Below are 24,673 nucleotides of genomic sequence, written 5' to 3'. Positions count from 1 at the left end.
ATGATATGCCTCTGAGTTTTATCCTGTTTCTTAAACTGTCCTGGTTAACACTAGGAATACTTCCAACTGTCTGAAGTTTAGGGTCAGCTCCATTCCACCTAGGGTAACTAATTTAGGAACACAGTCAAAGGACAACTTGCAGTTCAAATAGGCAGATTATAGGTTAGTGTGAATATGGACTATACATATACATACAGCAGGGCAAGTTCAGCATCATAACAATGCAGTAGACCACTGCATTTTCTTAAATCCAAGATTATCACTTAAAAATACTTTATTTAATCAAGGAAGGAATAAAGCTTGCAAATCATTACAGTTCTATTGTGACTAAGCAGGTTTGTGTCTGTCTATTCTATCTTATCTTTCAAAATTAAGAGAGTAGATCAAAGTTCAGTAATCTTCATATATGAAGTATACCCAGAAAACATAAAATTCAGGTAAAAATTTAAGGATTAAAGTTCAAATCACAACCATTGTATTTCTGAAATACTATTTTGCCATGTATGTTGAAATTATCCAAATAATCTCATCATGAGTACTAAAACTGGATCCCGTGTTTTACAGCAGAGAAACTGCCTGGCTTAAAACACATACACACATAAGTCAAGGTGGTAATTTTGCTGTTGTTGGTTTTAATTGTTACAGTAAAATATAATTCCCAATATGTACTGAATTTAGTCCTGTCAGCTCAATTTTGAGAGGTCAAAACTTAAACCCTGAAAATATAAGGTAATTGTAACTGCCAGAAGCTTCACTAGCTAGATTCCTTCCATGTCCTACACAGGTGACTTTATTGCACGAGAATACAGAAACTGGAGCTGTGGCATTATTAGCTGTTGTGACAAGCCTTCCTCCAACCTACTAAAATGTCAAAACAATTCAAAGAGCTGGCTTGCAGAAATAAAAAACTTCATTCATATCTAACAACTTCACTCATATCTAACTACTATACTCAAATTGGAAATGTGCTGTTGGATATGAATGAACAAGACTGACTTTTAATTTAAAACTACTCAAGGGGATTGCTCCCACCAAAATCATCCCGTTAGATATTTTGGAATATCTGAATCCAACAAAAGATGGCACTGTGACAAGTTCAGATACAAACACTACTCTGGCTGCCTAACAAAACAAGCACTGATTTTCCTGTTATTGCAGATTAGTAAGACAGTCAAATAGTAGAATGCAAAGCAAGCCCTAAAATTTCCATGTCAGAACAAGTGGAGAAGCATAACCGCAGGAAAAATCCTATCAACAGTCCACTCTTCTGGAGACTTGGTACACTCCATCTCTAACTTCCATGATATATAACACCCATACTTAATACAACTCTACAAATGTTTAAGGCAAAAAATTCTTCCTGCACATATTATAACCCTAATGGGCAACAGGATGGATAGGTTAAGCCCTGTAGTAGCTGTGGTCTTGCTGCACTGAATTTAATTTGATGGTTTATGCTCACTCACGAATTTCTCTTATACATTCATGTATTCAGAGATGAAATTTAGTTAAGGACACTGTTAATGAACAGTGAATCAAATGAAAGCATCTTCCCTGGATTGAGAAGAGGTCAGAAAGCAAGAAATTCAATTTCATTTATTTCACTTCAGTTAATCTTACTTGGTTTTAAAGTTTCCAAAATTTAAGACACAGGAACTCTCCTGATCCAAGGAAAGTCACAAAGCAATTAAGATGACTAGTATGACAAATACCATGCAAAGGTTTGAGCTCAACAGTAAAACCCTCACAGTTGGAAAAAAATGCTTGTTAATGGCCAGCCTACATAAATCTGCTGCTATTGAGGCAAAACTAATTCCAGAGACCCTACCTTCTACTGAAGCTCTAATTAATAACTGTACCAAGAATGAGCTTGGTCTGAATCATTACCTTTTCTTAAATCTTAAGAAAGAAAAATAGACACAACTGAAATGCATCCTAAAGAATGGTAATACAATCATGCCATAGATTAGGCACTTAAAAATCTAAGTCCAGCACAAAATTCAAACAAGGAAAACTTTTCTTGCACGCTGCATTGTGGTGAAAGCTAGACACACTCAGCTGAAATAATGCAACTGATTTTGACCACTGTAACACTGTTAATGTAGAATGAGAAATGGCACACTAGCACTGAAAGGAAAATAAAGCCCCCCGGACTTTGACCAGCTCCAAGAATAAGCATTACAGACCCCAAAAAACTGGTCTCTAGATAGAAGGCTTGGCAAGGGAAAGCCCATGCCACCTCTCCTGGGATTCTACTATTGCAAAGAATAATTATAAATAAGGAAAATAGAAATAAGAAAGATTACCTTTGACCAACAGCTGTTACCATCTGAAGGCTGTTCAGTGGCCTATGTGATCCAGTTCTCAGTGGACTAGTGTCCATATCACAAAACCCAACACCACAAATGGTACTAACTGGTAACCTTGTTGGCAGTCTCACCAGACAGGCCAAGAATTGAATGAGCATGGAGACTGAATCCCCTCTCATCCCTAGAAGTGGTCCCTTCAGGTCAGGGTTGAGGCACATTGGTGGGGCAGTCTGGGGGAAGCTTGCACTCCCGCTGCCTGTGCTGTACCTGTTCTGTGGATAAAAAGAGGGCTTCAGTCTCCACGGCTGTCAATCCAGGTCCTTTCACACACAGGTGAACTAAATTCATACAAGAGTTTGGTTTTCCCTTTGTTCGTTTTAAAGAGGGATTACCTTATCCCAAGTGCAATCCTTAAAAAATAGCTAGTCAGATCATAGAAAGGAAGAGTCAAACATCACATCTTACTCATTGATAAAAGCAGAATAAAGTAACATTTGGCAGCTTCCCCCACATACCTTCTGTGTTGTGGTGTTTGTTGTCTGTGTTGAGGGCTTAGTGAAGGTTATTTTCACAGGCGACATGTGTGGTGGTAAGGAGTTGGCAATGCTCTGCATTATATTACTCATTTTGGGGCTCCCACTTACAGGCACTGTGATAGTTTTAGTGATGGGAGTCACTGCCTTCGGGACTTCTTTCAGGAGAACAGGGGAAGAACTAGAAGAATTCGTTCGCCGTCTTTTGCGGGGCTTTTCATCGTCATCGGAGCAGCTGACACCTGGAAAAGAAATACTTTTTCTAAATCATGTTTCCCCTGTCTGCAGATCTCAGTGCTTCCTGAAATACTACATCCTTTTTGAGCCTTACACCTTCTCTCAAGGAAGATAAAAAAAAATAAAGAAAAAATTACATCTTATGGTCACAACCAAGATGTATCACATCTCAGATGCTCTTAGTCCTTGATATGGGCCAGACTCACAGTGCCATGAATCAGAGACAAATCACCCAACATTTCAAGCTACTCAGTTGGGTTATTCCATTCAGTTTGAGAGATTAAAAGAACAAAAGAGCCAGTACAGGGTTTTCATTCTGTCTACAGAAGTTTGATTAGTGAGACTACACACACAAGGGGACTGGGATCATGCCACACACACTTCAGTTTAAAACTTTAAACTACTTTGGATTTTTTTGGCGGTGGTTTTGTTTACAGCAACTGGACTATCAAAGTTTATCCTCCTGTAGTTTCCTTAGACTTCAGCCTTTGCACCAACTTTCATGTCATGTTTATCCTTACAGTACTCTTCTGCCTTTCACCTCAATACAGCATCTTGAGATATAACTTTATTATGTAGTTTAACTGTGAAGATCAATCCTCACTTCATCAGTTTTTGCCTTCTTTGGTGCATTTTGTGCAACAGATATAAAATAGCACCTAACACACAATCATGAAAAACAAAAGAAGTGCAAGCTCAAAAAGAGTTCTTTCTTCCTCACAATCATATAATGCATGCATAGAAAAAAAATCTGCTGCAATATTCAGCTCAGCAAATGATAACAGTATGATTATTGCATCTTAAATCCAAATGAAACTTGCCAAAGTAGGCAACAGATTAATAAATTACAGAAAGACACAGGTCTAGATTACAGAAAGACACAGTTATAACCTTGCAAACCTTTTACAGCTACTCGGTAGCATTGAAGGCAGGAAGGCTCTGCAGAAGGATCTGAACAAGCTGGATCCATGGGTGGAGGTTCAACAAAGCCAAGTGCCAGGTCCTGTTGGATCACAACCATCCCATGCAGAGCTACAGGCTGGGGGCAGAGTGGCTTAAGGGTGGCCAATAGCTGGCTGGACATGAGCCAGGTGTGCCCAGATGGGCAAGGACAATGGCACCTGGCCTGCACCAGCACTGGTGTGGCAGCAGGACCAGGGCAGTGACCATTCCCAGTGCTGGGCACTGCTGAAGTACTTCCATTCCTGAGGTCACTGCTGGGCACCCCCTGACAAGTGAGACATTGAGGTGCTGGAGTGCATCCAGAGCAGGGAACAGAGCTGGGGAAGTGTCTGGAGCACCAGGAGCAGCTGGGGGGACTCAGACTGGAGAAAAGGAGATTATGGGGGCACATTCCTGCTCTCAACAACTCCCTGACAGTAGGGTGTAGCCAGATAGGGGCTGGGCTCTTCTCCCAGGTAACAAGTGCCATGACAAGAGGAAATATCATCAAAGTCTGCCAGAGGAGACCCAACTTAGACATTAGAAAAGAAAAAACTTCACTAGAAGAGTAGTCAGGCATTGGAATAAGTTGCCTGGAGAGACAACAGTCTGGAAGTGTTGAAGAGGTATCTGAATGAGACACCTGGGGACATAGTTTAGGGGTGATTATGATGATGCTGGGTTGATGGTTGGACTAGATCTTGCAGGTCTCTTCCAACCTCGACAAACCTGCAATCCTGTTATTTAAGCTTACCATGTTAACCTGTGTCAAACCATTTAAAAATAAAAACAATCAGAGAGAAGCTGAACAGATACAATCCTGCCTATGCAAAAGATGATTGAAAATCTTGTTCCATATGGCTGGAGCTTAAAGACAAAGAACACCATCACAGTAAAAGCAATCTTGCTGGTAATTAAAGCAAACTTGGTTGGTAGTCAATCTAATCAGGGCCAAGATCTAATTATGGCCAATCTCTAATTAAAATTACTAAATATTCTGGCATTCAGAGTGAAGATGCAAGAACTAACATGGACAAGAAGCTGCTCAGCACTACAACAGAGAATTTCTGAAAGATGGTATTCTCTCTCAGCAGGAATAGCAGCTCATTTGCAGGTACATGTCCAAAGGCTGACAGTTGTGTATCTACAGAGACAGGAAACTGAAGTAGGGAAGAGAAGCAAACTTCAAAAATCATAGCTTTAGCTGGCTGTAACAGTACAAGTGAAGTGTGGATCTACAAAACCAGATTTCAAAGCTCTAATCCATAATTTACTTCATGCCCCTGAATAAGCCTCATGGTGAACCTCCTTCTACAAAGCAGAGGTTTGATTACATAATTTTAAGGTTTATTATGGACAGGCTTCTAAGTATACTGTGGCTGCACTACAGAAACTTGTAACTAATCAAAGTTCATCATATTAAATAATCATATTTAATCCTAATTATATATTATGATTAATCATATTAAATGTGTGCAGTAATTTAAAAATCTCAGAATCCATTTAAAGCCAAAATCCACATGCAGCTAGCATTTGAATTGTTATTTTGGTGGGGCACCAAGAAATAGAGAAAACTTTATGGTCCTCATCCACAAAAAACCCATCAACCAATCAACCAAGCCATAAGAAAACAACATTAAATTCGCAGACCATTATTTTATGTTAAGTACAGCTCATTCCACCTCCTGTTTTCACTGCTGGGGTTTTGCAAGAATATTATTCCTATCACTTCATGTTGGAAATTGCTGTACAGTTTTCCATGACATTTATTTAAAATGTAATACAGCTTTGACTATAACTCACACTTGGTAAGTAAGGAAAGATTAATGGATCAGACTGTGACCTGGAAGAGTTAGACCACAGACCAGTGGCAAAGTCCTGACTGTAACTCAGACCTCCTAAATGTGCTCCTAAGCAGGTTTGCTAAAATCAATGTGACTGATGTAACATGCTCTGAAATATAGACAATTCCTTAAAAAGAAGTCAATAAAAACAGTAACAACAAAATGAAGCGCATGAAGTAGGGAAAAAATTAAATCCAGGGACAGACAATAAAAATTACCATACCTGTATCATGTGTCTAGACTTATTTGATACTCATTACCATGTAATTAAAATTTCAAGATGTTAAGAACATTTTTCCCCTGAATCTTCAAACTAAAGCCAAGTGATTAGTGCATAGATCAGAAAAATGAAAAAATGTGATGGGTTTCACGGGTTGACAGAGCCATTAACAATGTTTATCTGCAAATAACATTATATTTATGTATTATGTGGCATTTCTGATTAGCTAGAAACTTATACAGATGCATACATATAGCATAAAAACAATAACTTTTAATAGATAATAAATATTTTTTTAAAATATTAAAGGTATGCACAGCAAGCCTTTATCTACTTCACTATTAATCTTCACTTGTTTTGACAGAATCAAATAAAAACTGAAGGAAACATTTTAATAGTTATATAAAACTACCCATAATGAGGGCATATATATGAGAGCATAATCTGCTTTTAGAACTAGTTGACTTTTTAGCCAAACAAAGATGGGGACACATACACACTCTGTTTCTAGAGTCTATGTCCTGGATCTCCACATTTAAATACATGAAGATGGGTCTCTGGTAGGAATTCAAATGAAGTTTTGCAGCTGCTGAGGAACACAAGCCTCACTAAGACTGACTTCCAGGTAAATCACAAAATGGCCAGATACAGTATGTAAGCACAAACCAAACTCTTGCAAACTGCATCCAAAAGTAAAAAAATCCTATGTCAACTGTGAAAGTGGAAAAGAGAGACCTCTTCTAATTCAAGTGACTATGCATTAGTTCTCAACAAGATGGATCAGAAACTCACTGATATATAGAAATTTCTATATTTAATTTTCAAAATGTGTTTCACTTGTTGTCCCTGTAGCATTTTGCAGTGAGTGGATTTATCCTGAACACTATTTATCTGAAAAAGGGAAGCAATTAATTCATTCCCTAGACTAAATAAAGGCACAAAGGCCTTAAATGACTTCTCCAATTGCTGGAGTGTTGAACTTGGTCTGTGCTTCAGCCACGTTCTCCCTCTCTTTCCCTTTTGTTAACCAGTTGCTAGTATCACTTACTTTTGACGTAAACAGTACTTCCACTTGGCAAGACGACTACATTGGAGGCTGGGCTGGCAGGTCTGGGGGACTTCACTGTTGCTACACTGCCACTTGGAACAGGGGTAGATGTAGGGGTTGAAGTGGTACTTGTGTAGGAATAGCAAACCACCACTGAAGAGGAGAAAAGACACCTTCCATATAACTGAAGTGCAGAATCCCATTATTCTATCACTAGTTTTACAACTGAAATGGAAGCCAAAGACCTACTGTGTCATTATCTGTGCATTTGCCTCTGCATTTCTGTTACTGTGGAATACTACCCAGTTAGATCTAAGCATGGCCACGGAATTAATGGTCTTCAAAAACAACACAAAAAATCCAAACTCACGTCCTCCCATCCCCAAAACTCTGTGCTCCCAATGGGAGATTTTTTTTTTATTAATCTCTGTTTTACTTTATAATTTGTAATTTTTAATTTGAGCATTAATTTAGTATGTCGATCTTTTTGTTTTTCTGTCAATGATCACATCTAGACTAGTAACTGATAGAAAAGTGTTGCTGCCTCATCAGTACATTAGTTGAAAAAACCAAAATATTCTTTCAGTAGTGAAGAATTGATTGTGCTAATCAGTTTTTTTAAACTGCTACTTTTAAGTAATATCACAATGATACAGTATTTCTCACAAAAGCAGGGTAAAGCAGCTTGTTTCAAGAAATGTTACACATTCTCCAGTTATATGAAGCCTAATTCAAGCCTGCTGAGCCAAGCTAGTTGGAATGGATACTAGCATTATTTAAAAAGCATAGGGAAAGCAGAAAGCAACCTTTTTGCTTATTACCATAATACATTTAATCTGAAGGATAAAACTCAAAGCTGTATTTTCTTGACTTTCACCAAAACCTACCTGCATTCTTAAAATAAAACATACTGAAACAGCTTTCATCACTTACAGAACTTCACAACATCCAGCCATTAGTCCAAGTTTTTAAAGTTTTTACAGAGCTGAAAAATTAATCAGTGAATGTCAAACGTCACTTGCTGACAAAATGGGTTGTTTTTACATTTCAGTTACTAGAGTATCAGTAGCACAAAGCAGTCAGATTAATGCTGCAGATACCACAGAGGTATCTTTAAAAAAAGGGGTGTTTTATATTTCTGTGAATAATGTTTGATAAGAAAGACTTGGATTTTTTTTCAAAGGTTCATAGAATGGTTTGGGTTGGAAGGAACTTTAAAGCTCACCCACATCCAACCCCATCAGCAGAGACACCTTCCACTAGACTGGGTTGCTCCAAGCCCCGTCCAACTTGGCCTCAAAAAAATTTCTTTAATATTTAACACTTAAAATCTAAGACACCAGTTTATACTGTGACACTGTTTGTACATTCCCACAGAGTGCAGCAGAATCCCATCTCTCTCTCACCTTCCTTGTTTCCAGTCTCTGCAGGCACTGGAAGAGACGCGTTGTGCTGGACGGCCGCGTTGGCGACAGCGTTTGCGGTGACAGTAAAAGCTGTCTGCGGCACCAGTCGTGGCATCAGTGGCACCAGCCGCCGGCCTTCTATGGACCACTCGGAAGAGCTGTTTGGCCCAGACATACTAAACAGAAATGTGTGTTCTGTAAGTATTTTGATGAGTTTCCAAATACTCTGTATCTTATTTAAGTGCATTTTTTTCCAGTAGTACAAGTCTAAAAAGCAGTTTAAGACATACTAGAGCATTAATACTCAACTTTCATTAATTCATGAAAGCCCTTGCATTTTTGTCACCTGATATAAAAAACCTCCCATTTTAAATTGAAGAGTTGACTCTTCTTTTATTGTTTTGTTTTACAAAGCTGTTTAATGGCCAGAAGTGTGTGAATGCCATTCTCAAACCCCCCACATTAGGTTTGCCACTATTCAGGTACAGTTGGAACACTCTCTGAATCACAAAAACACCAAGAAACCAAACAGCTATCATAAAAAACTCTTGAAATCGATTATGTTACAGGGAAAAACTCTCAGCTTCTAAGGAGAATTTTTTTTTTTCACCTGAACAGAAGAGTTTCTTATGCTTATAAAAGTAGCCCCAAACAAGATGACAGAACATGAGATTAAATACACCCTAAGCATCTTTCTAAACAGAAAGCAGTCTTCTGCTCTAATTTGCTCTTAACCCTAGTACTTACACCCACACAAGACTGTTTCATAAAAAGACTCTTCTTATCTAGATGGAGAAATATTTTTGATTGTTTTACATGAATCATTTGTCAAATCAGCAAAACCAAAACAGCAAATTATTTTTCAATAATGCTGTAATGTTTTTAAGCAAATCAACTCATTTAATGTATTAATATATTCTAAAAAAATAACTTCTGACATGAAATAATTCAAGCAAGTTGCAGCAAGAGCTACAACAAAGTAGACTGTAAAATGCACAATATTTGCCCTATTGCTAAATCTTGATATGCTTCAACATTCCTCATACATATGCATATCGTATAAAGACAGCTGAGGTATAAATACATTTTAAAAACAACAACAACAACAACAACAACAACAACAACAAAAAAAAAAGAGTACAAAAGCTAGCAAAGTAGGCTTTCCTAATGAGTTAAGAGAACTACCTAAGCCAAATACGAGTAACCATAGGAAAAATTAAGAAAAGCAGCACCTCAAAATTGCACCTTGTCTGGATTATAAAATTTCATTGAAGCGCAACACCTCAGAACAAACTATTCATGTTCTTCAAAATGCTAAGACCTGAAGCACACTTAAAAGGAAAACTTGATTCAGGGAAAGAATCCTGATTTGACAACTATACACTCTCATTATTTCCCCTTCCATTTCTATAAAGGAGTGTAAGGAAGTTGGTGGGTTTTGTTTGGTGAACAGCATACTTCTAAACCTTTAAACTCGAAAATTTAAAAACTCGAAAACTTAAAAGTCCTTCTACAGCACTAATCCAGTATGCTGATTTTGACCAGACTTGGATCAAACAATTGCTGCCTCCAAGTGTCCTGCTATTCACATTATTTCCTCTCCTTCCTCTTCACAACACCTAAGCTATAACAGTCAAACTTTAAAAAGTCAACAGTTGTAACACAGGGGAAAAAAAATACAGACCCAATGCAGCTGTTTAAAGACAGTCCTTAACAGTAAAACTATTAAGTAACATAACCACTTGATCTATTGCTTGTCCACCTCTCAAAATCACGTGGAACTTGTGAAAGCAAACACAAGGAAGAATGAGCCCAGCTGATGCCAGCACAGCAGCTGAAACACAGACACTGGTGGACACTGAGGTCATCAGCTTGCTGCAGCTTTTCCTACTCTGACCATTTTTTCCTTTCTATGTTGATACACTGTTTTCCACTAATCTGCCATCTCTTTCCCTCTCTTTGTCCTTCCTATGTAATTTTTTCTTTCCTCTTAATACAGCCTTTCCAATCTGATTAAAATAAAACTAAAAGCAAAACAAACAATAGCAAACATGTTTGTCTTACTTAGGAGCTTCTCTATTTTCTCCATTTTCTGTTTATTCTGGTCTGTCTTACAGAAAGGTCTCCATGCCAAAAAGCTGTTTCTTACATTGTACTTGTACAGTGAATGGGATGGCCTTGGATCCAAAACGTAAAATACTAAATAACTGCTTCTAGGTCCCTGTCTGATAGAGTAATTCCCTCATCCATACAGTGTTTTAACTACTGGTTCTTTAAACCACCAATCTTCAAAATTCTACCATTCAGTTAAGACATAATGGATTCCCGAAAGCCACTTTTGGAAATCAGGGACAAAAACATGTGGAACTTACTTGTGTGCAATTGTTGTCAGCCGTTCATCATTTACTGCTCTCCGAACCTCGGCGCGATGTCGCTCTGTTGAAATACTATTAAAAAAAAATAAAGTAATATATTTTAATCAGAGGAAGACATGAACATTCATCTAAAAATTTCAGCTAAAATTAAACTTATGAATAATTTATCAAAGAGGAGAAAGGGAACAGGACTTTACATTTAAGAGATTGCCACCTAACCACTTGCTATCAAAGAGAGAATCAATCCTATTATTGCTCAAAGAGATTACTGAAGAATGAAAAGAACATTACTGTTCACAGGGCACCCTTGAAAAACAGCTAGAATCCAGCCTCCTAATGACAGTGATACATTCAAAGGATATGTCAGAAAAACATTCACACAGGACATGCAGCATTCTTTCTTGAGGTACCTTGGGCTCAAAGACCTTGGAGTTTTACCTTGACAAAACCACAAGCCAGTGTACACTCATGACCTGGCTGTAACCCTTTTAACATTCAGTATCCCATAAAGCACCAACACCAACCAGTAAGGTTTCTACCACTGAAGGTTGGTTGTTTTCCTTATTAAAAACTCCAAGGAGAACATGAATGAATGAATGAAACCTCAGCAACATGGAGCATTACTTCTCCAAATTCAGATTTACATTTTGATCCTAGTGAAAGAAAAAGTATGTAACACCTTAAAAGAAAACAGATCATGGTTAAAAAAAATCAATCATGGTTACCTAAGCACTTTAGAGAGTTCTCCAAGAAGATCCTTCTTCTCTTTTGTAAGGTCTCCCTGTGCACGTAAGGCACTGATGACACCTGCATAGGCCTCCAGTTCTGAAGAATTAGAGCAAATAATATTTCTATTTAATGCTCACAGCAAAGGGGGGGAGGGGGAAATGTTGTTTTCCATATTACTGACAGTATCCTAATAATTTTCAAAATCATTAAGAGGAACATGTCTTTCAATTATTTAGTGCTTTTTCAAAAGAGATTGATGATTTGGAACTCTCTCAGTCAATTACTTTGCAGCATAAAACATTTCTATGAAACAATTACCTCATCACAGAAGATTATCTAGTTTATAAACCCAAATGAATGTGTCAAGCTCTCGCTGACCTGACAATTCAGGCAAAAATCTTGAAGAAACTATTTGTAGAGTAGCTCAGAATTCTCTTAATGCATTTCATTATTAAGAGTTTTATAGAAAAGCTTGGCTTGGAAAATAAATACACTATCAAAAGAGCAACTGAGGGTTTTTTTTAATGCCTTTCCTTAATTAGCATGGAGAACATCACCTCTAGTTTGTTAAGTATGATCATCATAATCTTTTATGCCTATTTACTTGATAAGGTACCACTGCTTGAATCCAAAAGAAATGCAATACACTGAATTAAACCTGCTCAACACAAAATAAACAATCCAGCTATTCTTAAACACAGAGCTACCACAAAGACTAATTCACAAAAATGCAACTCTGATTTACCAGAAATGTATAATTCCAGGTGACTGTGATGTCATGCCATCAGCATTTTAAAAAAACAGAACCATAAAAGGCTGATGCTATTTTTGAATTTTATCCTACTAAAGTTGGGTGAAGACACTCCTAATGCAAATAATGAAGCCTGCTAATTTAGGAAAGAATTACTTGTTATTCTCAGCATCACACAGTTTAGGGAAACCAGAAACAAAAATTCTTTTGATCCTTACATAGGTGCCTTTCATTTGACACCTCCATTTCAGCAGCCAACCCAAATAGCCCCACAACAGATCCCAGTTAACCAAAACCAAGAGTAAAAGGTGCAGGCCAAAACCTAATTACCAAAGTTTGCTTAAAAAAACAAAACAAAACAAAAAAACAAAACAAAACAAACAAAAAAAAAAGACTGTTGCTATTCTGAAAAGCTTTCAGTTGAGGATTCCAAATGAAATCAAGGAATTGTGCCGAAAAAGACCTCTGCTCTCCTGTCCCAATTAAGCAGATAAAACAAAAAGCAGAGTCATTTTGGTTAACTATGCAGCCTGCACAGGGATGCTAAGTGACCTACAGAAGCATTTACAGCTTCAGTTATAAAACATTCACTAATTAATGCAATGGTTATTACTAATATCAACATTTATTTAGACAATCATGTTACAATATTTACAATACTAATGATTTTCCTCTGTTAACAACTTAAAGTAATTCTCAGATGCAACCATATAATTATTTATCAAGGGCACGCTTTTTTTTTCCTTCTGCATTATAAATAAAGATCCTCTACACTAGAGCTGTAAAAATGCACAGTCTGATCTTTTGGAAGCTAGTAAGGATTACAGAACAGCTGTAACTTCCTCCCCTTTGTGTTTATGCAGCAGTCACTAACTGGTGCGCTCTCTTTCCAACACAAACCACATGAAACAGCTAAAATGGGTTTGGCAAGGAAACACCATTATTGCTAGTGTTAGGTGCTACCTTGTTCAGTAATGAACCACGATCAACACCAGGTCCTGCACACCTCCAGACATGTTTCAGCCTCACCTCCATCCCTGCCTCACTCCTTACAGAGTACTCCCACTGCTGTACCATCAGCCAAGTCAGATGTTGGGCTGTGAGCTGGAAAAGCAGGACCCTCTGAAGCAGATGGCTATTGCTGAATGTGACTGCCACACAGCTATTCTCCCACTGCCTGTGCTCCTTCACCCCCCAGTCCCGTGGTGTGCCTCCTCCCAATCCACAGAGGCAGTGCCTCAGCCTTACCCTGCTGCAGGGCCCCCTTGTGGGGACACAGCTCATGCCAGCAAAACAAAAATGATTATTTTTAGATTTTTTTTTTCCTTCCTGTCAGCCTAGGTTATGTCATTGAAGGAGGTGTAGCTGCAGCTCTGTTTGGCTCAGCTGCACCAGCAAACGTTCTGCCAGCCTGTCAGCTCGAGTGGAAGTTTTTTTTTTCCATGCTTCCAGCCAGCACAGCTATGTTAATGAAACTCAGTAGCACAGATCTGGTCAAAAGCTTTTGGCACTCTGCACTTTCTCCTAGTTTTTGTCCTTCTTGAGCCTTGCTTAAGACTTATAGCTGTCACCTTAACAGATAGTACAGCTTGTTGCAATGTTGTGTGCATCACTATTTCAACAGCACATAAACCCCACATTCCCAAGTAATAAAATAAAAAGGGCAAAGGGAGGGAAAAGAAATTCTCAACTCTCAAAAAATAAAGCGGATGGCTCCACAATGTATGAGAACCTTGGCACAGTTAAAAATACAGCACACCATCTCATAGCAGTCCAAGAAAAGCTGTCACTTGACAGTCACAGGAAGTTAGAGGGAGCCTCAACTTTCTTCTTGACATCATCTCCTAGATTATGGTCCTCAGAAGAAACTCTGAAGAATCTAAGGCTTTTTTTTTCCCATTTAGTATCATTTAACTGGCAAAACCCCAAACCCTTAATTACACAAATTCAGCCATAAGAACTCAAATACCAAATGAGATCAAAGGTCTAATGAAGGATTCCTTCCCCTGCAGTAGCCAAAAGCAGATATGTGAGGAAAAAGTAAAAGTTTTTATTACTTTCCAAAACACAGAAGCATCTCTCCTCATACACTTAGATCTACAAAGACAGAGCACAGAAATATCTCCCAGTGTCTATCTCTTGGGCAAGGGCCTCAAATACTGAGCTACACTAGAAATAATGAAAAAGGCTCCTGTGCTGATGGCAGTTGAGCAAGGACATTGTTTTCCCACTTCTCTGACAACTTGTGTAACTGCAAATCACATACAGCACTTTTTAAAATCCTGTTTTATGCCTTCATAATAATAACTCCAATACTTGAATTCATCCCTACCAGTGCCAGTTAAACCAGGATTTCACTATGTTTTTTGGGGGTACAAAAAGGTATCTTATACAGAAATGAGGGGGAAAAACAATCAAAAACCACAGCAAAACAAAAAGGAAAAAATCAACCGAAAGGTGTTTTTTTTCAAAGAAAATTTTGTTACATGTTAATAGTGACAGAAAAACCCAGCCCTGCAACATGGCAGCTAGGACATCCAAGAGAGATTCGACCAAATCAAAACAATTCTTCTCTACTCGTTTTGCTAGGACTGAGAGTGTCAGTCAAACAGAACTTTAAGCCAGGGTTGTCAAACCAACAACACATGGAAAATCCAAGAAATTACTTGCAAGTTGCCTGCAGACATATTAAAATACTTCATGCAAACAGCAAGAAGACAAATCTTAAAAGGTCAAAATACAGAGCCACAAATTGTATCTTACTGTACCCAGTTTGCGAAGGATCCTCTTGCACTCATCCCTACTGAGGTCCAGAAGAGTCGGCCACACCACAGGCATCCTTCCCTCGTGTCTGTGCTCCCGCAGAGCTCAGCCTCACTGCAAAAAGAATATAAACGCTCAAGCCCATCATTTATTGATTTCCGAAGCCGATTGATGCAAACTCCTCTCAGCCTGCTCACAACTCCACCGACACATTCGCTCCCATCCCCGCCCCAAGCTTCGCAGTGGCATGAAGGAATTCGGCAGTTTCGCAATGGACTTCCTAAACTCTCCAGCTCAAATGCATCACCCAAGCCTTTTTACAGAGTTTTTTATATCCTTCTCAAGCCTTTTTTTCCACGCTCAAATGCTCTCCGAACTGATGCTCCAGTCTCCTCCCTCCCTTTATGCAGAGTACCTATTAAAAGAATTCTTCCAGCGAACCGCACGCTCCCCTTCCCCCCGGCGAACGCGTTTTGCGCCAGCCTATATTATATGACAGGATGGCAAAAACACCGTGTGTGAAAATTTGCTCTCCACATACCAACACCAACCCCCCCCTCCAAAAAATAAACCAAACACGGGAACACCTCCATCCCAACGCGGCGAGATTCCGGTGAGAGAGGGCGCATCCCCCCGACGCGACGAGGATAATAAAGGGAAAAAAGCAGCCGGAGGCGACGGCCCGGGCAGGGAACGGCAGGGCAGTGGGGGTGGGGAGGGGTGGGCACCGGGAACAAAAGCCCTGGCGCCGCCGCAGCTTCCAGCGGGGCTGGAGCGGGGGAGGGTCTCCTCCAAGGGCGCCCGAAGGCAGCCGCCCCCCGGCACTCCCCGCCGCCCTGCCCGGGCCCTGGGCGCGGGGACCGGCCGGGATCGGGGAATGAGGGAGAGGGAGCGGGCGGCGGCTGCCGCTGCTTCCCCGCATCGGGCGGAGCGGCAGCGCTGCCCTGGGCCCGTAAGGGGGCGGCGGGTCTCCGCCGTCCCGGAAACGGAGCTGCCGCTCTCTCCGAGGCGGAGCGCCCCGACTAGGGCGGGGAGCAGGACCCACCTGCCCGGCCGTGCCCGGCACATCGAAGGCTCCGCGGCGGCCGCGCCTCCCTCCCCCACACCGTTCGCCAGTGCCGCGCTCGGGTTTGTTTAGTGGCGGCGGCGACGGCGTTTACTCGGGCCAAGATGGCGGACAGGCGCGCTACGCATGCGCGGGCGCCGCGAGGTACGCTGGGAATTGTAGTCTCTGCCGCCCCTCGACCGCGAAGAACTGAAAGCGGCGGATGCCAAGATGGGCGCTCGGGTGATCATTGCGCATGCGCAGTGACAAGGAGCATGCCGGGAAGAATAGTTCACTCGGCGTTACTCGATGCGTGGGAAGCGGCGCCCACCGTCCCGCCATGGCTCGGCGGGCGGGTACGGGCAACCGGAGGGGACAAAACACATTGCGCGTTCTCTGCCCGGGCTGGGGCGCGCTTCACGCCCGAGCTCTTAGGAATTAACAGCTGGCCACCACTCCTGGAACGAAATCTAGCAGGGGAGAACATCACTCCGATGCCATTTGGTCACTTGCATTTTCTAACTTCAAACGGGCGCGCGGGGCTGTAGCGAACAATAGGGAACGTTAAGGGAATAATATTGTAAATATTGTAGGGAGCGATAAGGGAATAAATTCCGCACCTACAGCCGCTCCGGGGTGTCTCTGCTCCCCCCTCAGCAGCACCTGCACCCCAACTTCGAGTGTCAGTGTCAGAGCCCCAGGCCTGACCGCTGTTTTGGATTTTACAGCGATTATAACTTGTTTTCCTAAAGATTTCCATGAAAAGCAGTAAATTTTATCTGTTTGAAAATCCTCGGATCAAGTTAGAAATAGAAAATAAAATGTCTCTGGGGTGAGACCGAAAAGCAAGGCATCCAGTTGTGGCCACATGTTGCAGCGAGAAAGTCTAAAAGAATCTGATCCATAAGACTGCCTGCAAGGAAATCACTGGAAAATCACACCCAAGCCCTTTCAGATTGTCACGAAAATTAATCCACAACCACCAGAGGTTTATGTCCAGAAAGGAGACAGAGGAGTCCTTTTTGCTTTATTCGAATAAAGGGAGAGGCCATGGGGCATTGCCCTGGGGTGTCTCAGATTTTTGGAGGACGCAGCCTCCTTTTTATCTGAATTTCCCGGCTGCATTTCCCTCTCTCTTTCCCCCTTGGCTGAGGTCCTTGAGAGGCACAGACTTCCCAAACACCTGACACCTGAGATTCCCCTCTAATGTATAACCCTCCCTTTTAACTTTTAATTCTTATAAAATTCATACTTTTTCCCCATTTCAATATCAATATCCAGTTTCATTTACCAGCAAACCTGCAGTTTGTTTGTAGAGGCAAATATCTTTTTCCATTCACCAATCAGTGGGATCTATCCCATTGTTTCTTTTATCTCTCAGGGCTAGTTTTATCTCCCAGCAGCCCCACAGCTTGTTTGTAAAGACAAATCCATCATTCCTCTCAAGGATGAGGCTGGCTCCTGGCTCTCTGTGGCACAAGGCTCCATTTTTGCTGCAGGCTCTCGTTCAGCACGCTTCCCCTCTTGGATGTGTTTGGACACGGGCGCTTGGGGCCAGGCAGGTTGGTGAAGATGAACAAAGGGCTCCTGGTTCTGCTCTCTCCCAGAAAATCGTGTGCTACAGTTTGCTTTCAGAATGCCAGAATGCTGGACCTTTGCCCAGGAGGATGGATGGTGTGCTCTGAATCATAACACCTATTTCCAGCAGATCTGCAAGGGCTGTTTTTAACATCTCCCTATAGAGAGAAATGTTTCTTCCCTGTAATCACTGATGAATCTTTTCTTACTTAAAGTTTCCTATTATTCTTCACAGTGGTATAAATCTCAAGTACTTGAAAACAATTATGCTGAACAGTACAAGACAACTAGAAAATTTTTTCTCCTTTTAATACCTTCCTAAACTAAAACAAGCTGAAGGCAAGTAGCATCATCTTTGCATAATATTGTTTAATAAATGTCCTAAGATTTGCATAAATGGGAAGATGCAGGTTTGTGCCAGAAGTTGAAGTTTCCCTTTCCAGGTCAGAGACTCCACTGGAAAGGAAATCACAAATTCAAATCTGGAAATCACAGAATCCCAGCATGGTTTGGGCTGGAAAGGACCTTAAATCTCATCCAGTTCCAAACCTCTATCATGGGCAGTAACACCTTCCACTCAACCAGGTGGCTCAAAACGTGTCTTTTACTCAGACTGCTCTGGTCAACAAGAACAGGCAAGGACAGCCTCGCTACTTACCAGAATATAACCTTTTTGAGGCATATTTTATCATAATTTATTATCATAATTTATAATTATGATGCTCTAGCAGAGTATGAGTTTTATTGCACCCAAGATGTTTAACAGCCAGCCTCAATATTTGTAGAATAAATTATTTAATGAGCAGAAACTACCAAACCTGCCTTCTTAAAGACAACTTACCTACTAAGATCTAGATTTTAGCTGCATGTTGTTTCAGTTTGTGTGTTTCTGAAAGTGCTCTGTTCTCAGAGTGAAATCACAGGTAATGATGCAGCTAAGAAGGAGCAGAAATATTTTTTCAGACCTCCATAGTAGCTAAATTAATTAAATGTAATTAGATCTATTTTGTATTTGTTTTAGATCTTTAATTTTTCTTTCCAACATGGATGAAAGTAGCCAAGAGAATTAAAAGTTATTGTGGGTAAGGTGGACAGGCACACACTGATACTCACATATGCTCATATGTATATATTAAAAAAAATAGTATTTGCTTCGTTTCCTTTGGCATACAGAACAGAAAAGCAATGTAAAAAATGAGTCAGTTATGTATGTATGAAATGTCTGAAGCTGTGATTGCTGCATTTCTACAGACATCTTAAGACAATTTCCAAGAACATTTATTTTTATTAAGGATGAAGACCCAGACTTGGAGGTGTATGAGAATGTCTGAAATCCAAATTTTTCTGGTAGTTAAAGCTATGATGTTGCCATTTACTTCAGACTAGGCTACAATCAATTCTCCATTACCCAGAAAAATGGGAGGGCTGAGATAGCATGGACAAAGTAAAAAAATGCCCAAAGCACATAAATAATGAGTCCTGAAAAGCATAAAAAGGCCAGAGAGTTCTGCAGTGGTTGATCAGCTTTGATCAATAACCAAGGTTGTACGAGCAGATGCATCAGAGCTACCCCAAGAGCAGCAAGGTCTGGTCAGGAGGGTCTTCTCTAGTCAAAACCCACATCACATAGAAATCATTACACTGCTATACAGCCTTAACCAGTCCAAGAACAGCACAGATCTTTCTGTAAAACTGAACTAGGCTTGTCTGAACTCAGAATGACTGCAAGCAGCCAGCTCAGATCTCCTAGCCTAATCCAGGAGACTGAGACTTGACAGCATTTCTTTGTGTCTGATGACCAAAATATCAAGTGTTCCAGTTATAAACTAAAAAAAATGAGAAGAAAAAAAAGACTATATAATTAATTTGTCAGTCAAGGGGAGCTAAGATCTCAAATGATCAACTCTGATGGTGACCTGATGAGCAACACTCTGCAAGCTGTTGTGATCTCTCTTGTGCCTTTATTTCCCACTTCTTAAAGCATTTTTAAAACTAATGACAGACAGTGTGATAGAACAGCTAGGCATTATATGCAGGGTGGTCAGGCCTGGCACAGGTTGCCCAGAGAAGCTGTGGTTGCCCCACCCCTGGCAGTGCTCAAGGCCAAGTCGGACAGGACTTTTAGCAGCCTGGTCTAGTGGAAGGTGTCCCTGCCCATGGTAGGGGGCTGTAACCAGGAGATCTTTTAGGTCTCTTCCAACCAAAACCATTCTAGGACTCCATGATAATTTTATAAAAGCATGCTGCTGAGTATTCTTTTTAAGAATTTGCTCAATTATATGCATTTAAACAAAATCTGTTCCTCCTTCCAGAAAGGGAAAGAAATGACCATCAATCTCTACTACTTTTTGTTACGTTTTCTACAATCCAACAATTTCAGATTCCCCATTGGCTTAAGTAATATGAATCTCATCAATAACATGGTCTAATTAACCTCCCTTTCTGGGTGCTAACAGAATATTCTGTGCCTCACCACACTTATTTTTATCCTCAAAGACAATGGAAGACAGAAGGAAGTAAGCTTGGAAGCCTCAGCAGTGAGATGGCCCGAGGAAGAGCTATGATTTTCCCAGGGAGGTGATTTGTATGCAGCTCAGGTCACCAGGACAAAGCTGCATTTCTCAGCTCTTTAGGAGCTCATAGGAAATGAGTGGAGCAGCCTCGATGTAGTTCTCCCTCGGTTATTAACTGCAGCTCCCCTCACATCACTACAACCTGATTGATACAGGCTCTGCAATAATCCCTTTTCTTCAGAACAGCCTTTCATGGGTAGAAGAGAGGTGCTTCAGCTTGGTGCTATATGGGAACCAGGCACAGCTACTGCAGCTGCTGCTTTTATGAGAAAAATGGTGAATTTCCAGCTTCCAAGAGACTTATACTAGTAATTTTAAAAGTATAACTGGAAAATCAAGAGGAAAAATGTATTTGTTTCAGTCTGCCAGCAATTGAGAATGAAGTAAACAATCCACTATGCTTTTGACACTAAGATGAATGCAACATTGATTTCAAATTTTAGGGAATTTAAGGATAGTTTGAAGTATCTCCCATATCTTGCATAAGACAGAAATAGCCTAGATTCTAACAGAAGTTGAATTATTTCTTGGCCAGTTTTTTTGTTTGTTTCCAAGTGGCTAAACCAATGGAATTTCCACTTCTCCTAATAGGTTACTCAGTGACTCGGTACATTTTCCTGGCATAAGCATCTCTATTTTAATGTCAATCTTCTGCCTTCAGACCTCTGCTAAAACCTCTCTCCCTCCTCAAACACCTTCTTATCACATTTTTCCTCCTGGCTAAGAGAAAATCAGAAGCCTCAACAATGTCTAGGTGCTGGCAGCCTGCAGAGGAGCTTTTTATACACAGCCTTGTCAGACAGATTGTCACTCAGAGCTATTTGTATTTAAATTCACAAAGATATTTCAACTACTTTCACTAAAGATAGCTTTGTGTTGCCAATCAATAGATATTTCCCCCTCTACTGTACGTAATATATATTCTATTAAACAAATGCTTTTGTTTTACAAATCCTAACAGCCACATATGTGTTTTACAAATGCTGGGTATCTCTAACAAGCTTTTGCCATTCAAAGTACATATATCCCAGATCAGCAACTAACAAAATTCAGTCACACTGGGACCTGATTTGCATTTTATTTTAGGGAAGTTTGCATTTTCTCTTTCAAGTTACACTTTTTACCCATCAACAGACTGCCTATTGTTTTAAAGTTCAAATCAACTCACCAACAAATTACTTGCTCCTGATTTTGAATAATTATTTTTACAAGGCTGGGTATGCTATAAATACTGAGGAAGGAAATGAGTATTAAAGATTATATAATCCAAATATAAGTATTTGAAATTATATTGATCCTGGAACACCTGGCAAATAGGAATTTAAGCTTACAGTATTGTTGTAGGGTGACAACAGCGACAGAAAAGCAAGCTGGTGCTGCATTTGCAAACCAGAAACTAGCATTATTGTCACTGTGCAGCTTTCAGTGAAATTTTGGGCAAAGTTCACATGCTTTAAGAGGTTGATGTTAACACTGGGGATTAGCAAGGTTTATGCAGATAAAGACAACCCTGAGCAGGGGCAAGCAAATAGGAAAAAGAGGAGTCAGGCTGTCACTCCTAACTCCTTCATGGTGGTGTAACCATGTACCTGCAGCACAGCACGGGGTGGGGAGGCTGTGATCTTGTGCTGGCTGGAACTTCAGAAACTGCAGCAGCTCAGGTGGGAGCCCAGACTAAAAGCAGCTGCTTGGAATTTAGATGGCTGCTTCCCTCTGCAGCAGGGAAGTAGCTGTAGGCCAGAACAGACAGCTGAGTAAAAAGAGGAAGAAGTAGAGCAGGTAAGAATTCAGACAGCCTGTGCACAAAACCATGTTTTTTGGGCAGATCCTCACATCAAAGTCCAGGGTTGCAAAGACAATCGCCCTCTGGGACTCCTCATATTGAAGATCTGATAGGACACCTATGAAAATCACCACTCTTTGAATCAGAACCATAAAAAGAAAAACGATCCTAGTGAAATAGGAAAAATGCAATGGAAATTTGGTCTGATAACTTCTTAATATCATCACAGACATTGTTAACTTTAATTTGCAAAAAGCTAACCTCAAGGGAGGAGCTGGGATGCTGCATTACTGTAACTTAGGGTGGGAATTAAGTTGCATGTTGATCACTAGTATTACTTACTCTGCCTGAATTCACCTGTCCCCAACGGTCTGACACACACCACTTGCACGACTTGGTTGTTCCCCACCTTTGCTTCCCAGTTCTTCAGAACAGCAGGCATGCAGGAGTAAAAAGAGTATGTATCAGCTTTGGAAGGAGAGTCAGGTCTCTCAGGAAGTATTTAAGGGAGTTGCTAGGGCATGTAGGAAAAAAAATTAGGGAGGCCAAAGCTCAATTCAAACTTAATTTGGCAACTTCTGCAAAGGAAAATAAAAAAATGTTTTTACAAATATATAAATGGCAAAATGAAGGGTAAGATCAACCTTTGTTCTCCACTGGATGCAGGAGAGAACTTAGTAACTACAGATGAGAAGGCTAAAGTGCTTAACTAGTATGAAGACAACTTGTCCTCAGGACAGCAGTCCTGCTGGGTTGGTAGATGGTGTCAGGGAGCAGAATGGTTCCCCTGTTATCCAGCAGGAGGCAGGTAGGGTGGATGCTCATAAATCTATGGGACCAGATGGGATCCACTCCAGGGTGATGAGGAAGCTGGCAGATGAGCTTGTGAAGCCTCTCTCCATCATTTACCAACAGTCCTGGCTCACTGGGGAGGTTCCAGGTGATTGGAATCTGGACAATGTGACAGCCATTCACAAAAAGGTGGGAAGAAGGATCCTGGTAATTATAGGCCAGTCAGCCTGACCTCAGTACCAGGCAAGGTAATGGAGCAGTTTATACGGAGTGCCATCACACAGCACTTACAGGATGGGCAGGGTATCAGACCCAGCCAGCACAGGTTTCATTGCAGGCTGAACATGAGCCAGGGTGTGCCAGGTGGTCAAGAAGGCCAGTGGCCCCTGGCCTGTACCAGGAATGGTGTGGCCAGCAGCAGCAGGGAGGTCATTCTTGCCCTGTACTCAGCACTGGTGAGGTCACACCCTGAGTGCTGTGTCCAGTTCTGGCCCCTCAGTTTAGGAAGGACACTGAGATGCTCAGATGTGTCCAGAGAAGGGCAGCAAGGCTGGTGAGGGGCCTGGAGCACAAACCCTGTGAGGAATGGCTGAGGGAGCTGAGGGTGTTTAGCCTGGAGAAAAGGAGGCTCAGGGGTGACCTTGTCACTCTCTACAGCTCCCTGAAATGTGGTTGTAGCCAGGTGGGGATTGGTCTCTTCTCCCAGACAACCATTGGCAGAGCGAGAGGACACAGCCTTAAGCTGTTCCAAGTGAAATATGTGTTGGATATGGTGTTAGGGCATGGCTTGGACTCCATCTCAAAGGTCTCTTCCAACCCAGTGATCCTGTGAATCTGTGTGATTCTCTGAACCCTGGACTGAAGCAGCTTGGGGTTCACAGAGTTATTGTCAATAGATACTTCTAAATACAAATCTACAAAACTAGCTCTGTGGGATTAACCTGATACCCATTTAGGTCTTGCACTCAGGTTATCCCAACAACAAGGCTATAAGGCTTGGAAGAGAACTGCAGTAGTAAAAAGAATCATGGAAGCATTTCAGACTTTAAATATTCTCTGCATATACATTTTTTCATAGCAGGAAACCTGTAGGAGTACACTGTCACACTAACAGTACTCCCAGAAAATTAAGGCATACCAGCTTTCACCATGGGAAAGAGACATACAGTCCATTTCCAGAAGCACACAGAAAAAGTTATTTTATACTCACTGTTATGTGAAAAAATATCCTGTATTTAAGATATAGCTAACCTTGGAAGACATGGGGGAAAAAAGCAACGCGAAGACACAAAATTCCTTTAAGAAAAATTTATCACAATAAATTATACAATAATCAGATTGTATTCAACACTAATACAGTACATAATCCCTGTTAAATTTCTGTAGACATAATCGGAAACATACTGTAAATAAGACTTGAATAATCAAAATTATTTAAAATCTATACGTACACTTCAGAGGCTACTGTGCAGGAAAAATGGTTTCAGGGATTTCTGCACTCTACAACAGAAGATAATTTTTGAAATTTCCCACTAAGTAGTAATGTAAACTAATTTTTATTTTTAAATAAAGTGCTTCTAGTATTACTACTGGGTTTTGAAAACTATTTAATTTTCTTTCCATTACATAGAAAGCACTTAAGTCCTCACATAAAAACCAACATCCAGACCACAGTAAATCCACTTTATAATCAAGTCTTACCTTCATTTCATTAGGATAGCTCCTATGCAAATATACACACATCT

At 40.6% G+C, this 24,673-nt stretch overlaps 1 protein-coding gene across 14 annotated transcripts in view; it reads right to left on the bottom strand.

The window, feature by feature from the left end:
• The window catches only part of EMSY (EMSY transcriptional repressor, BRCA2 interacting), a 40,999-nt gene extending 24,645 nt beyond the window's left edge, over window positions 1-16,354 (bottom strand). For 6 of the 14 annotated variants that reach the window (XM_056485850.1, XM_056485842.1, XM_056485854.1 and 3 more), the window contains exons 1-7: window positions 16,203-16,327; window positions 15,163-15,271; window positions 11,640-11,739; window positions 10,912-10,986; window positions 8,540-8,715; window positions 7,134-7,286; window positions 2,825-3,084 (exon numbers count right to left, since the gene is read on the bottom strand). In XM_056485850.1, coding sequence (XP_056341825.1) covers window positions 2,825-3,084; window positions 7,134-7,286; window positions 8,540-8,715; window positions 10,912-10,986; window positions 11,640-11,739; window positions 15,163-15,232 — 834 coding nt within the window. In that variant the 5' untranslated portion in view covers window positions 15,233-15,271; window positions 16,203-16,327. Of the gene's footprint in view, window positions 1-2,824; window positions 3,085-7,133; window positions 7,287-8,539; window positions 8,716-10,911; window positions 10,987-11,639; window positions 11,740-15,162; window positions 15,272-15,744; window positions 16,075-16,202 lie in introns of those variants that run through there. The other 8 variants (XM_056485878.1, XM_056485886.1, XM_056485894.1 and 5 more) reach the window with 4 other exon arrangements.
• Between the last annotated feature and the right edge of the window lie 8,319 nt (window positions 16,355-24,673).

This window comes from Oenanthe melanoleuca, chromosome 1 (genome assembly GCF_029582105.1).
Source record: "Oenanthe melanoleuca isolate GR-GAL-2019-014 chromosome 1, OMel1.0, whole genome shotgun sequence".
NCBI classification, from domain to species: domain Eukaryota; kingdom Metazoa; phylum Chordata; class Aves; order Passeriformes; family Muscicapidae; genus Oenanthe; species Oenanthe melanoleuca.
This window is presented reverse-complemented; position numbering and strand designations above follow the sequence as displayed.